This window comes from Prionailurus viverrinus, chromosome C1 (assembly GCF_022837055.1).
Source record: "Prionailurus viverrinus isolate Anna chromosome C1, UM_Priviv_1.0, whole genome shotgun sequence".
Lineage (NCBI taxonomy): Eukaryota > Metazoa > Chordata > Mammalia > Carnivora > Felidae > Prionailurus > Prionailurus viverrinus.
In genome coordinates this window covers 180,115,388-180,128,015 of record NC_062568.1, presented here as the reverse complement: position 1 = coordinate 180,128,015, position 12,628 = coordinate 180,115,388, and the positions used below count along the sequence as shown (strand labels likewise).

General features: G+C 43.6%; 1 protein-coding gene across 2 annotated transcripts in view; it reads left to right on the top strand.

The window, feature by feature from the left end:
* The window catches only part of ST3GAL3 (ST3 beta-galactoside alpha-2,3-sialyltransferase 3), a 202,244-nt gene that overhangs the window by 99,448 nt on the left and 90,168 nt on the right, over nt 1–12,628 (top strand). For both annotated transcript variants that reach the window (XM_047872067.1, XM_047872068.1), the window contains exon 4: nt 3,472–3,514. In XM_047872067.1, coding sequence (XP_047728023.1) covers nt 3,472–3,514 — 43 coding nt within the window. The remainder of the gene's footprint in view (nt 1–3,471; nt 3,515–12,628) is intronic.

Sequence of the window (12,628 nt, the reverse complement as noted above, 5' to 3'; positions counted from 1 at the left end):
TTTGATGTAGGGAGGGCCTTTCAGATCATTTTGATTTGATATTTCCTTTGAAATTTTTCAGTTTTCAGATATTTCCTTTGAAAATTTACATCTCAGTCTAGAACCTCACGTTAGTGTATGAAATTTATCATCCCAGAGGCTTGACTGAAATATTCTTTTTAGCATCCTGTTAGACTAATTTGATTTGGATTTATGACCATTGTGACCAAGTAATCCTGGTAGTAACAGTCGACAAATATTTATTGAGCATCTACTGTGTGCAGCCACAAAAGAGAAATGCTTCCAGTCCTCACAGGCTGCCAGTCTAGGACAGAGTTTACAGATTGTTAGCCCACTGGCTGAATCCTGCCCGTGGACATATTTTGGTTAATCATCATAATCTTTAAATTTTTCTTTTTTTCGTAAGTTATTTTTTTTATTTTTTATTTTTACAGAGAGAGAGAAAGAACACAAGATGGGGAGGGGTAGAGGGGGAGGGAGAGAGAATCTCAAGCAGGCTTCATGCCCAGTGCAGAGCCCGTTGCAGGGCTCGATCTCATGACTGTGAGATCATGACCTGAGGCAAAATCAAGAGTCTGACGCTTAACCAACAGCCACCCAGGTGCTCCCCAAAGTTTTGTGGAATCTACTGCCAATAGTTACACATTGAAAATTTTTACCTTAAAAGATCCAGATTCTGGGGTGCCTGGGTGGCTCAGGTGGTTAAGCATCTGACTCTTGAGCTCAGCTCAGGTCTTGATCTCAGGGTCTTGAGAGTTCAAGCTCCACTTGGGCTCCACACTGGGCATGGAACCTACCTAAAAAAAAAAGAAAGAAAGAAAAGATCCAGATTCTTGGCTTTATAAAGTTTATTTATTTTGAGAGACATAGAGACAGCATGAGTTGGGAAGGGGCAGAGAGAGAGTGAGACAGAGAATCTCAAGCACTGAGTGCAGAGCCTGATATGAGGCTTGAACCCACACAACTGAGATCGTGACCTGAGCTGAAACCAAGAGTTGCACGCTTAACTGACTGAGCCACCCAAGTGCCCCAGATCCTTGGCTTAAAAAAAAAAAATCAGAAGACGTGGCAGTGCTGGGCCTGCATTACTGCCTGACATCGTCTGCTGTTGCTGGTGGAAACTCCCCGTTGGACAGGGCATGGAGTCTCTAGATGGGCTCCATTCCCTCGTGGCTCTGTGACCCAAAGGCAATGCCAGTTGCCATTTATCATTATTGGGCTCACACAGTTACCTTTCCTTAAATTAACAGAATGAAGTGAAATATTTCTGGGACTCCTGTCTCTTAGCAAAAGAGAGAAAACAACAGTCCCAGAGAGCTATGAAGGGGATTTCTTTAGATATGCAGTGTTCTCATATGTTTAATATGCAATTAGTGTATGTGTCCGTAAAACAAAACTTAAGATGCCATTGGAAAATAACCCGCTGAGATAATCATGGCTACTATACAAAAATATGTGGTGAAAAAATACATTTCAACGGGATTTGTTTTTAATGCAACTGAAATCAGTAGTATGAGTTACTCTGGAAAGGTATCACATTCCCTCCTTTCTTCATTTGTGATAGGTTCTTGCCTGGCCCCCAACATCTGAGTTTGCAACAAGGGGAGGGCATTCTCTGGAGTCTCTGGAAGGAAACAGCCAAAATGTGGATTCATTGTATATCCAGTGAAGTCTTAGCTTGGGTCTGAGGAGCAGTAGCAGAATAGTTGCCCCAAGGTTATGACCACATGGGGGGAAAGCAACAGGTGTTGGCAAGTTAATGAGAATTTCTTTTTTATGGAATGATAACTAGGATTATTGAAAGAGTATTAACCTTTGAAACTAACTCTTTTTGCAAATTTTGTTTTCACTTTATTTTAAAAATTGACACTTTTTTTTTTTTTACTTCTATGAGTTCCTGATATATTAAGCAAAGTCTCCCATCCATTTATCTCAGAGCAAAAGCAGAATTATTTTGAGGAAAGGCTTTGACTTTCCTCCTGGGAGGCAAGCCTTCTGTTGAGCTGTATGTTCTATTCGGTATCTTCAATTTTAAGAAGAATTATTCTCTCACTGCAGTTCTGCTGTTTAAGAAAGAGTACAGATTTGGGCCTTAGTTGGCCTTGCTGAATGGCTCCTGTGAGGTACTTGTCAATATGGGTACCTTCTTTCTCTTGGCCATCATTGCTTATTGAAGACTGAGTTCCTCGAAAACCTTGCTGCATGACCTTTGCCATTTAGGTGTTTGGCCTTGGTATTCTGTTTTATCCTCAGGTTAAGCCAGGCCAACTGAGAACTGCATTCATAGACTGCTTTATTTTGACATAGTCAACACCACACACACACAAACACACACACACACATGCTTTGCAAACATTGACCAAAGCTATAAGAAATAACCTCATGATACTTCCCTCAAGTCTTAGTAGCAGAATAGCTGTGTTTCTCCTGGTTTATTTGATGAACACTATAAATCATTTCATCAGTGCTTCGCATTTAGCTTTAGCTGTGAGAAATCTTGGGGGTAAATCTATAATCTTCCTCCAGCCAGCACATAGGACCTTAGATCATCCAGTTTTGGTATTCTTATCCTGGCTGTACTATTTTTCTTATGCTTATTTCCCCTGTGGTCCCAGATACCAGATATCTTCCTTGTTTTATTCTTTTTTTATTTAGAGAGAGAAAGAGAGAGAGCAGGGGAGGGAATCTTAAGCAGGCTCCGTGCTCAGCATGGAGTCTGATGCGGGGCTCAGTCTCACGGCCCTAAGATCATGACCTGAGCTGAAATCAAGAGGTAGGCACTTAACTGACTGAGCCACCGAGGTGCCTCCCCCCAGATATCTTCTTTTTTAAAAGATCTTGTACTTCATTACAATTTTGTAAAACTGCTTCAACCTCGTTTTAGGGTGAGGCAAGATATAAAGAACCTAAAATATTCATGATTTATCATTTGTTGTAAACACCTTACAACTTATTTTTAGATTTCACTCTAAATTTCCTACCCTTTGTGTAATCAGACCTGTCAGTTCCTTGTGCCTGTCATGAAGACGATGGGATCATTGCCCTGGATTTGAGGACCCTTGGCTGCCACATCTTCACTCCATAGTTAACACGGCTGCTCCAGCAAAAATTATGACTAGAGCTTAGAGGAATCAGAAATTGCTTCTAACCCTGTTACTTCTTTGGGGGTCCAGTTTTGCAGTTTAACTAAGTTTCAGTCAAGCACCACGTTTAAACAGGAAGGCAGTTATATACCAGCACAGGAACTGGTTGGCCTAGAGGGTCTGGGAAACACCTGGCATTGAACCTCGTCCTTCATAAAACAGGTGTTCAGCAAGAGTTCGAGACTTAAATTTAGTTACGGCTTATGTATTTGGGTCTGTTCCTTGAGCAGTTGTCTGTCCCTATGATCTGTGTCTGGGGAATGTAACCTGCTAGTGTCAACAGTGGCTTGACTTTAGTGACATTTTCTGCTTTTCTGTTCTTTTTCAGAGTATGATCGGTTGGGTTTCCTCCTGAAGCTGGACTCTAAACTGTGAGTAGAACAAGAAAGCACCTTGACTCTGTGGTAGAGACGTCTGTGAGAACTGGGGTCCGTCTTCGAAGGGTCACCTCCTCAGCCCTGCTTTTGTTGGGGGACTCCCTGGGACCTCTGCTCCCCGCCCCCGCCATCAGCAGAATCTTGGAGCATGTTATAGTCTGCAGGGGCCCAGAGGGGATGGGATCGTGAGTGCAAACATGAAGCCTTAGGTTTGGCTGGCACAGGGAGCTCCTTACAGAAGGAGCCGCTGCCAGGTTTGAGGGACAAGGAGGCCCTGGGAAGGCTTCTGCTACAGAGCGGAGGATGGTTGAATTGTAGCAGGAGGCAGTGGCCTGTCAGAGATGCTCTGTGGCCTGGTGTGCAAAAGACTGCTGTGATCAGGCTTCCTCTGCCGCGTTAGCTCCTGTCTCTGCCACTGGCAAACCCTCCGTTCCCCTCTGCCTTTGCGTGTGCTTCTTCTCTGTGCCTGCAATTCCCTTTCCTTGCTGGTCTCCTGGGAAAACTCAAAGACTACCTCTTCCCTGCACAAAATTCACGATCTCTCCCCCTCTGCTTCCTGTGAATTTTCTCCTTCTGCCACCGATGATCTCATTGTAGTATAATGAACTATGTCATAATTATCAATTTATTATTATCAATTTATCAATTATCAATTATATGTTATAATTATCAATATAACCAAGGCCTGCCTTGGTTCAAATCCCAGATTGCCATTTATTCTCTTTCTGATTTGGGGCAAGCTACTTAGCCACTCTGAGCCTCAGTCCATCTGTAAGAGGAGGACACCAATATACCTACCTCTTAGGGTTATTGTGAGAACTTACCTGAAGTGATTACTTCATAAGGGCTTTCAAGTACAGAGAGTCTAATCCTTTCAGAATCCTGCTCTGTTCTGGCCTTCTTGTCCTTTCTAGCACCCAGCCAGTGCTGGTTTATGTTTGTGAGGTGCTCAGTAACCACGGCTGCATGGATGGATGCATGGATGATAGGTGGATGACCGTGCACTTCTCCAGTTAGACTGGGATGCCTTGAGATTGGACTGTATCCATTCTGTGTGTTCATACCCTGCATGGCACCTCTCACATGGTTGATATGCAGTAAATGGTTGAAAAACTGCCTGTGGCTCCATTCTGTTGTCAGTCACTTTTGTAGTCCCGTGTCCCCTGCCAGCACCAGACTGACATGAAAGATGGGCATTGTGTCTCCTTTCCTCTCTTGCATGAAGCCTTGCCCACAGCCGCTTGTGATGGTGATGGCTGTGCCTACATACAAGACATTGAATCTGGGGCTATTTGGCTTTCCCACTGAATTATCTAGCATCTAAACCCTTTCCCTGGCTTCTGGCATTTTGGCTTTCATGCCTCATACTGTGAATTCAGGCATTGTAATTCTTCCAGCTTTTATACATCATGGAGGCAGCCACGAGGGAAGGATGGTCTGCTCTTTATACCAGGCTAGTAGAGAGATGTCAGCTATATGTTAACATCTGGGGAATGGGGCTCAATTATGCTAGAAAGCCACAGCCTTCACTCTTCGAAAATTCTTAATTTAGTGCTCTGGGCAAAAAAAAAAAAAAAAAAAGAAATCAAGTATCAGCTAAGCAAGTGAAATGCCACCAGAATGGAAGAGATGTAGTAATTTACCAAGTCAAATCACATCGATGAACAAAAGGCATGTTATTTAGGACATGTTAACTACGGTATTTAAACTGTCTCCAGCAGCATAAGAAGGGGAATTAGGAGGACACTCCTGTCCCATTGTCTCAACAGTTGGGTGGTACACAGCAGGCTGATGTGCAGCTTTCTGGTGTGTACCAGGCCAGATCCATGAGCCATTTGAGGCAACTTGGTCTTTAGCCTGGGGAATAACTCACAAGTTAAGGTGTAAGCTAGAACTTTCCTGCCTCTGATTGCAAAGACTTTTCCAATCCAGTGCTATCTTTAGAAGAAAGCACAGATGTGTGGAAACGGTTTTTACCTGCTTCCAAGGAGAAGTTTCCAAGTGAACGATTCTGGGTTTTGGAGTTGATCCCTCAGCAGTATCCAGATCTCCTCTTATGAAGTCACCTTCTGCTGTGTTGTGTTCTTTTTTTTTTTTTTTTTTTTAATTTTTGAGAGAGTGAGCGTAAGCAGGGGAGGGGCAGAGAGAGAGACGGGGACAGAGCTTCTGAAGCAGGCTCTGCACTGACAAGCTGACAGTATGAGAACTCACCGACCAGGAGATCGTGACCTGAGCTGAAGTCTGACACCCAACCGACTGAGCCACCCAGGTGCCCCTGCTGTGTTGTGTTCTAATTCTAATGCACAGGAAAGGACCTGAACTTGAATCAGAAGAACTAGATTTGAATTCTGCCCCAGCTGCTTAGAATTATGTGACCTTAGGGGCGCCTGGGTGGCTTGGTCAGTTGGGCGTCTGACTTCGGCTCAGGTCATGATCTCACAGTTCGTGGGTTCAAGCCCCGCGTCAGGCTCTGTGCTGACAGCTCAGAGCCTGGAGCCTGCTTCACATTCTGTGTCTCCCTTTCTCTCTGCCCCTCCCCTGCTCGTGATCTGTCTCTCTCTCAAAAATAAATAAACAATAATTAGAAAAAAGAATTATGCAACCTTAGATAATTTGTTTTAGCTCTCTGAATACCAGTTTTTTCTTATCAAAAATGTAGATAATAAGATCCACTTCCCAAGGTTTTTAAGGAAGACTAGAAGAAAGGGTTCTATAAAGTATAAATAGATTTATAAATGTGAGCATTTCTTTTTATTTATCGTGATTAGATTCATTTAGATTTTTAAAATTTAATTAATTTTAAAAATGTTTATTTATTTTGAGAGGGAAAGAGGAACAGAGAGAGAGGGAGAGAGAAAATCCCAAGTAGCCTCTGCACTGTCTGTGCAGAGCCTGATGTGGGGCTCGAGCTCACGAACCGTGAAATCATGACCTGAGCCAAAACCAAGAGTTGGATGCTTAACCGACTGAGCCACTCAGGCACCCCAAAAATTATTTATTTAATTTTTAAATCAAACAGGTGTGTGTGTGTGTGTGTGTGTGTGTGTGTGTGTGTGTTTACAGAATTGGTTTTTTAAATTGAAGTATAGTTGACATACAGTGTTATATTAGTTTCAGGTGTACAACATAGGGATTTGAAGAGTCCATATGTTACACCTTGCTAACCACAAGTGTAGCTACCGTCTGTCACTATACTTCTGTAGTATAAGAACTCATATGTTTTGGAAAATTTTCAGCCATCATCTCTTTAAATATTGACTCTGCCCACTCTCTCTCCACTCCTCTTCTGAAACTCTGATTAAATTGTTAGACCTTTTCATTCTAGCCTCCAGGTCTACTGACATCTCTTCCATATTTTCCATCTTTTGACCCTTTCCACATCAAACTGGAACCCCAAAGGACTTAGCATAGGTGGAGCTAGAAGTTCAACTCAGGTTTCCAGAACTCTTAGTGGATCAGAGCAATAAATTCATTTAAAAAAAGCCACACTTGCTATTTGCAGCCAGGGTTCTCGTCGCTCAGGTGATCTGTGGAACCTCAAGCCGTGAACTTTAATTATATGAGAGTTTAATGTATCCCAGACTGGCAGTGCCGCCAAAGTCCTGGCAGAGGCAAACGCAAACCTGCTCTGGAGGAAGACGTGAAATCCCTGCAAATAACCTTTAAAAGAAACAAACAGCTCAGAGTAAAAATAACTGAAGTGCGCAAGGGAACAAGGCTCCATTAGTGAGAACCATGAAAAACAACAGACAACAGAGGGGGACCCACAAAGACTTGTGAAATTGGACTTAACAGACACAGTTGGTAAGGCAATTAGATATACTATATTTAAGAAAATAAAGACAAGATTGAGCTGTATACATGGACTAGGGGATTAGAAAAAGCAAAATATTAGGTTGGAAAAACAAAACTTCTAGAATTAAAAAACACATTTACTAAAATTAAAAACTCAATAGGATTTAGCGGCAGATTAGAGACAACTGAAGACAGCATTAGCAAACTGGAAGATAAGTCAGAAGAAATGAACTATTATGAGTTGGGCAACGTTTTCTGTAAGGGCCAGATGATCGATATGTTAGGTTTTTTTGGCTTTATTGTTTCTGTTGCAACTACTCAACTCTGCCGCTGTAACATGAAAACAGCCATGGACGTCACGTAGACAAGTGAATAGGTCTGTATTCCAATGAAATTTTATTTATGGATACTGAAATTTTATTATAATTTTTATGTGTCATGAAATATTCTTCTGATTTTTATTCTCAACCATTAAAAATAACTCTTAACTCACAGGCCATATGAAAAACAAGATAGTGGGTCAGATTTGGCCCACGAATCATAATTGCTTGAATTGAGAGTTCTGCACAGATAGAGCTGCATAAAAATTGTGTCCCCACCTCAGGTGTTTTTCCGTTCTTAAATTCCTAATATAGAGAAATATTCTTTAAATGTCTCTATATCCAGTGATTCTCTACAAATCTGAAAATAGATGGTTTGGATTTTTGCTTGTCTTCACTGTATTTCTTGATACCTTTGTGGAAAAAATAGTTTTCCATTTCCTTTGAGAATTCCCTACTGCTCGTATGTATATGACAAGATCATGTGTCAGCACTATGAAAATTACTCAAAATACTTCAATGCAGTGATCTGTCTGAAACTTTGTCTTTTAACTGCAAGCTGTGTTGTTGAGGAGGGCAGTGTTTATTGGCAGTTAGAAACATAGGCTATGGTGTCAGACATGGATTTTTAAAGCTCAGTTCCACGTCTTACTTGCTATAATCTTGAGAGAGTTATAAAATGGGGATAATAATAATCACCCAAGGATGAGATTCAGCCTATCCTGTACCCTTATCTGTGTCTGCTAAACTAGGAAAAATATAGCCCCAAAATGAGACTTGAACTTCAGCTTGCCTCCTGCTCCATGCCCCAGATTTCATTTTTTCACTCATTCATTTAGCAACTATTTCTTAAGTACCAACTCTGTGCTTTGTAATTGGGATAAAATTGAAAATACTTTTATTTATTAAAAAATTTTTTAATGTTTATTCATTTTTGAAGGGGGGGCAGAAGGAGAGGGAGACACAGAGTTTGAAGCAGGCTTCAGGCTCTGAGCTGTCAGCACAGAGCCCGACGAGGGGCTCACTTTCATGACCAGCAAGATCATGACCTGAGCCAAAGTCGGACGCTTAACTGACTGAGCCATCTAGGCGCCCCTGAAAATTCTTTTTTTTTTTTAAGTTTATTTATTTATTTTGAGGGAGAGAGAGAATCCCAAGCAGGCTCTGCACTGTCAGCATGGAGCCCCACGTGGAGCTTGAACTCACAAACTCTGAGATCCTAACCTGAGCTGAAACCAAGAGCCAATGCTCAAATGACTGAGCCACCCAGGCACCCTAAAACTGAAAACTCTAAGCCAAATGAACACCCTTATAAGTTTGATGGGAAAGACTATCCTGTGAGCTAAAGACTTAGTGAATGGGAAGGGAGTAAATGAGAACAGTAAGGGAGGGTAAGGGGTAGTATTTCTGGATAGCACGAACAAGGAACAGGTTCTTGTTTCTGATTTTATCTAATAAGAATGACCTACTGGTAGCTGGAAAGATGGAGCACAAAGAGGAGACAAGGGATCCTCAGGTGCATGGAGAACACAGGAAAGAGCAGCCTCCCTCACACAGGGCTGTAGAGGAAATGGCGTTTTCAGGGGAGACCCAGGTTTCCGTGAAAGCAGCAGATGGAAGGGACGTTCACTGGAGAAGCTGAGGATATAAAGGAACAAGGCTTCAGAGAACACAGTGGAAAGTTAGAATATGGGGCAGCGGGGGAGATGTGGGCCACGAAGAAGCAGAGAGCAGTGACTTGAGCATGAGGAAACTGAGAAGGCATAATTGGGGGACTGAACAAGAATAACCAGGATGTGAGGCTGGTGAGCTGGGTTTTGCTGGCCTCAAGATTGCCCAAGAACTAATCTCATATTCCCCTGGGGGTGGACACTCAGGCTGTTGAGTGTATTCAACTACAGTTTGATTGGATGATACGTCTGGGGTGGGGGTGGGGTGTCCAGTCTGGTCCCTGGGGAGGCTCTGGGTTCTCTGCAAGTCTGTTGTTTAAAGTTGAGGGTCCTGGGGCGCCTGGGTGGCGCAGTCGGTTAAGCGTCCGACTTCAGCCAGGTCACGATCTCGCGGTCCGGGAGTTCGAGCCCCGCGTCAGGCTCTGGGCTGATGGCTCAGAGCCTGGAGCCTGTTTCCGATTCTGTGTCTTCCTCTCTCTCTGCCCCTCCCCCATTCATGCTCTGTCTCTCTCTGTCCCAAAAATAAATAAACGTTGAAAAAAAAAATTTTAAAAATAAAGTTGAGGGTCCTGGGGAAAGGCTCAGGGCTACAGGCTCCTGCCCCAACATTGAGGTAAGCACCTCCTCATTTATTTAACAAACTTCTCCAGCAAGTGCGATGTGGCAAGCAGCGTTCTCTGTTCTGAGGATAGCCCAGTGAACAGGATGGTCATTAGGGGCACCTGGGTGGCTCAGTCAGTTAAGCTGTGACTTTGACTCAGATCACGATCTCGCAGTTCATGAGTTCGAGCCCCATGTCAGACTCTGTGCTGACGCCTCAGAGCTTGGAGCCTGCTTCGGATTCTGTGTCTCCCTCTCTCTGCCCCTCCCCCAATCACATTCTGTCTCTCTTTCTCAAAAACATTTTTTAAAAAGGTCATTACACAAAAAGTGTAATAAATAAGTAAAGTTTTCAATGTCTTGGAAGGTAGTATGTGGCACGGAAGACAGTCACGCAGGACAAGGAAATGCTCATGAAGAGATTACAGGTTTAAATGGAGTGGTCAGGGCAGGCCTCGTTGAAAGGTGACATCCAAGCAGATGAGGGGAAGAGAGGGGGTTAGGCCTGCCAGTATCCACAGGCAGAGCATTCAGCACAGAACCTGAAGGAAATCTCAGTTATGAGGAATGTGACACCAGGAGCCAGGAATGGAGAGAAGAGCCACCTGGAGCCTTGACGGAGCCAGACCGTGGTGTCCAGGTGTGTGTTTCCTGAGCTGATGTCAGCCTTCAGGGAGCTGGTTTAGTCAAAGGGAGGCTTCATCCACGTCAGCTGCATGTGGGTAGGTGCTCTGTGTCTGGGAGAGCTCCTGTCTGCTGCTGTGATGTGGTGTTTTATCGTCACCATGTGGGCAAGAGCATGGGGACTTTGGCGCTCTGTCTACTTTCATAATGAACTCTCTGTGAAGACACGAAGAGCCAAAAGCCCAAACCAACAATTTTTAACCCCCAAAGGCTTGTGGAAACCAAGCCAACTGTGAAAGGCCTATAAACCCAGAGCAGTCTGTAATATACCCCAAGGCCAGTTAACTCTTTCCAGAATGGCCTGCCAAGTCCCTGTGGCTGCATGGGGAAAGTGTTTATTGAACACTTACTATGTGCCTCATGCTTTTCTTAGAAGATCTCACCAGTCCCGTGACTTTAGATGCTGTATCATCTGAAGCTGGTATCTCCCAAATGCATAGTGCAAGCCTAGTCCTCTTTCCCCATACTTCTGACTCACTTATCCAGTTGTCTTCTTTACTTGCATGTGTGGGCATCTCACACTTAACATGTCCAGAACCAAACCCCTGATTCACAACCCCTGCCTCCCCCCAGAATCTTCCCGACCCCGGTAAATGGTGACTTCATCCTTCCAGTTGCTCAGGTCAAAAACCTAGCATCATGTCTCTGACATTAATCATCAGCAGAGCCTATTGGCTTTACCTTAAATACCTCCAGAGCCAACTGTTCCTCACTATCTCTGCCACCATCACTCTGTCCAGACAACCATCGTCTCCTCCATTATTTCACTCCTGGCTGCTTTCATACTTGCTTCCCAGTGGTCCAGTTCCACACTGAAGCCAAAGTGATCCTGTTCAAATGTAAGATAGACCTGGTTGCTCCTGTGATCAGAACTCTCCAGTGACTTCTCTTAGCTAAGAGCCAGTTTGGTTTTACCGTGCTCAACCAAGGCCCCTACGTGGTCTAGACTCCTGTTTTCTTAATGACTTTCCTTATTTATTATACTATACTGGGCCTTTTGCTGTGCCTCAAATCCTCCAGGCCCATTCCCGCCTAAGACTCTTGGCATTTGCTCATTTCTTTGTTTGGGGTGCTCTTCCCCAGACATCTGCCCCACTTTTTCAGAGGTTGGCTCAAATATCCCCTTTCTCAGTGAAGCCTTCCCTGTCCGTCCCATTTAAAGTTGTAGCCACAACCTCCATTGGCATTCATTCCCTGTTCCCTCTACTGTGTCATTTTTCTCTGGGGTGTTTTTTACTGTTGGATATTTATGTTTCACTTACTTGTTGATTGTCTCCTTCCAGTAGAGGGAGGGCAGGTGGAAGGTGCTTGTCTGTTTTTTTTTCACAACTATTTCTTAGCACATAAAACAGTGCCTAGCACTTAGTGATTGCTCAATAAACATTTGTTGGATAGATGGATGGATGGATGGATGGATGGATGGATGGATGAATTGGTAGACAATTCTATGAAATAGGTGGCATTTAATTTATTTTAGTTTTTAAAGTTTATTTATTTACTTAGAGAGAGAACATGAGCAGGGGAGGGGCAGAAAGAGAGGGAGAGAGAGAAAATCCCAAGCAGGCTCTACACGGTTAGCATGGAGCCCGATGTGGGGTTTGAACCCACGAATTGCAAGATCATGACCTGGGCCGAAACCAAGAGTCAGACTGGGCCACCCAGGTGCCCCTTATTTTATTGTTTTTTAATGTTTTTTAAATTTATTTTTGAGAGAGAGAGAGAACATGCATGCGAGTGGGGGAGGGGCAGAGAGAGAGGGAGAGAGAGAGAATCCCAAGCAGACTCTGTGCTGTCAGCACAGACCCTGACACTTGATGCCACAAACCACGAGATCATGACCTAAGCCAAAATCAAGAGTTGGGCGCTTAACCAACTGAGCCACTCAGGCGCCCCGAAGTAGGTGGTATTTAAATGCATTTTAACAAATGAGAAAGTAAGTATAGAAATAATTTACCTGTGTTCAGAAAACTGTATGTGGTCAAGCTAGCATTCTACTCCTTCTCCACCTGGCTCCAAATTTTCTACCCATCCCACTATTC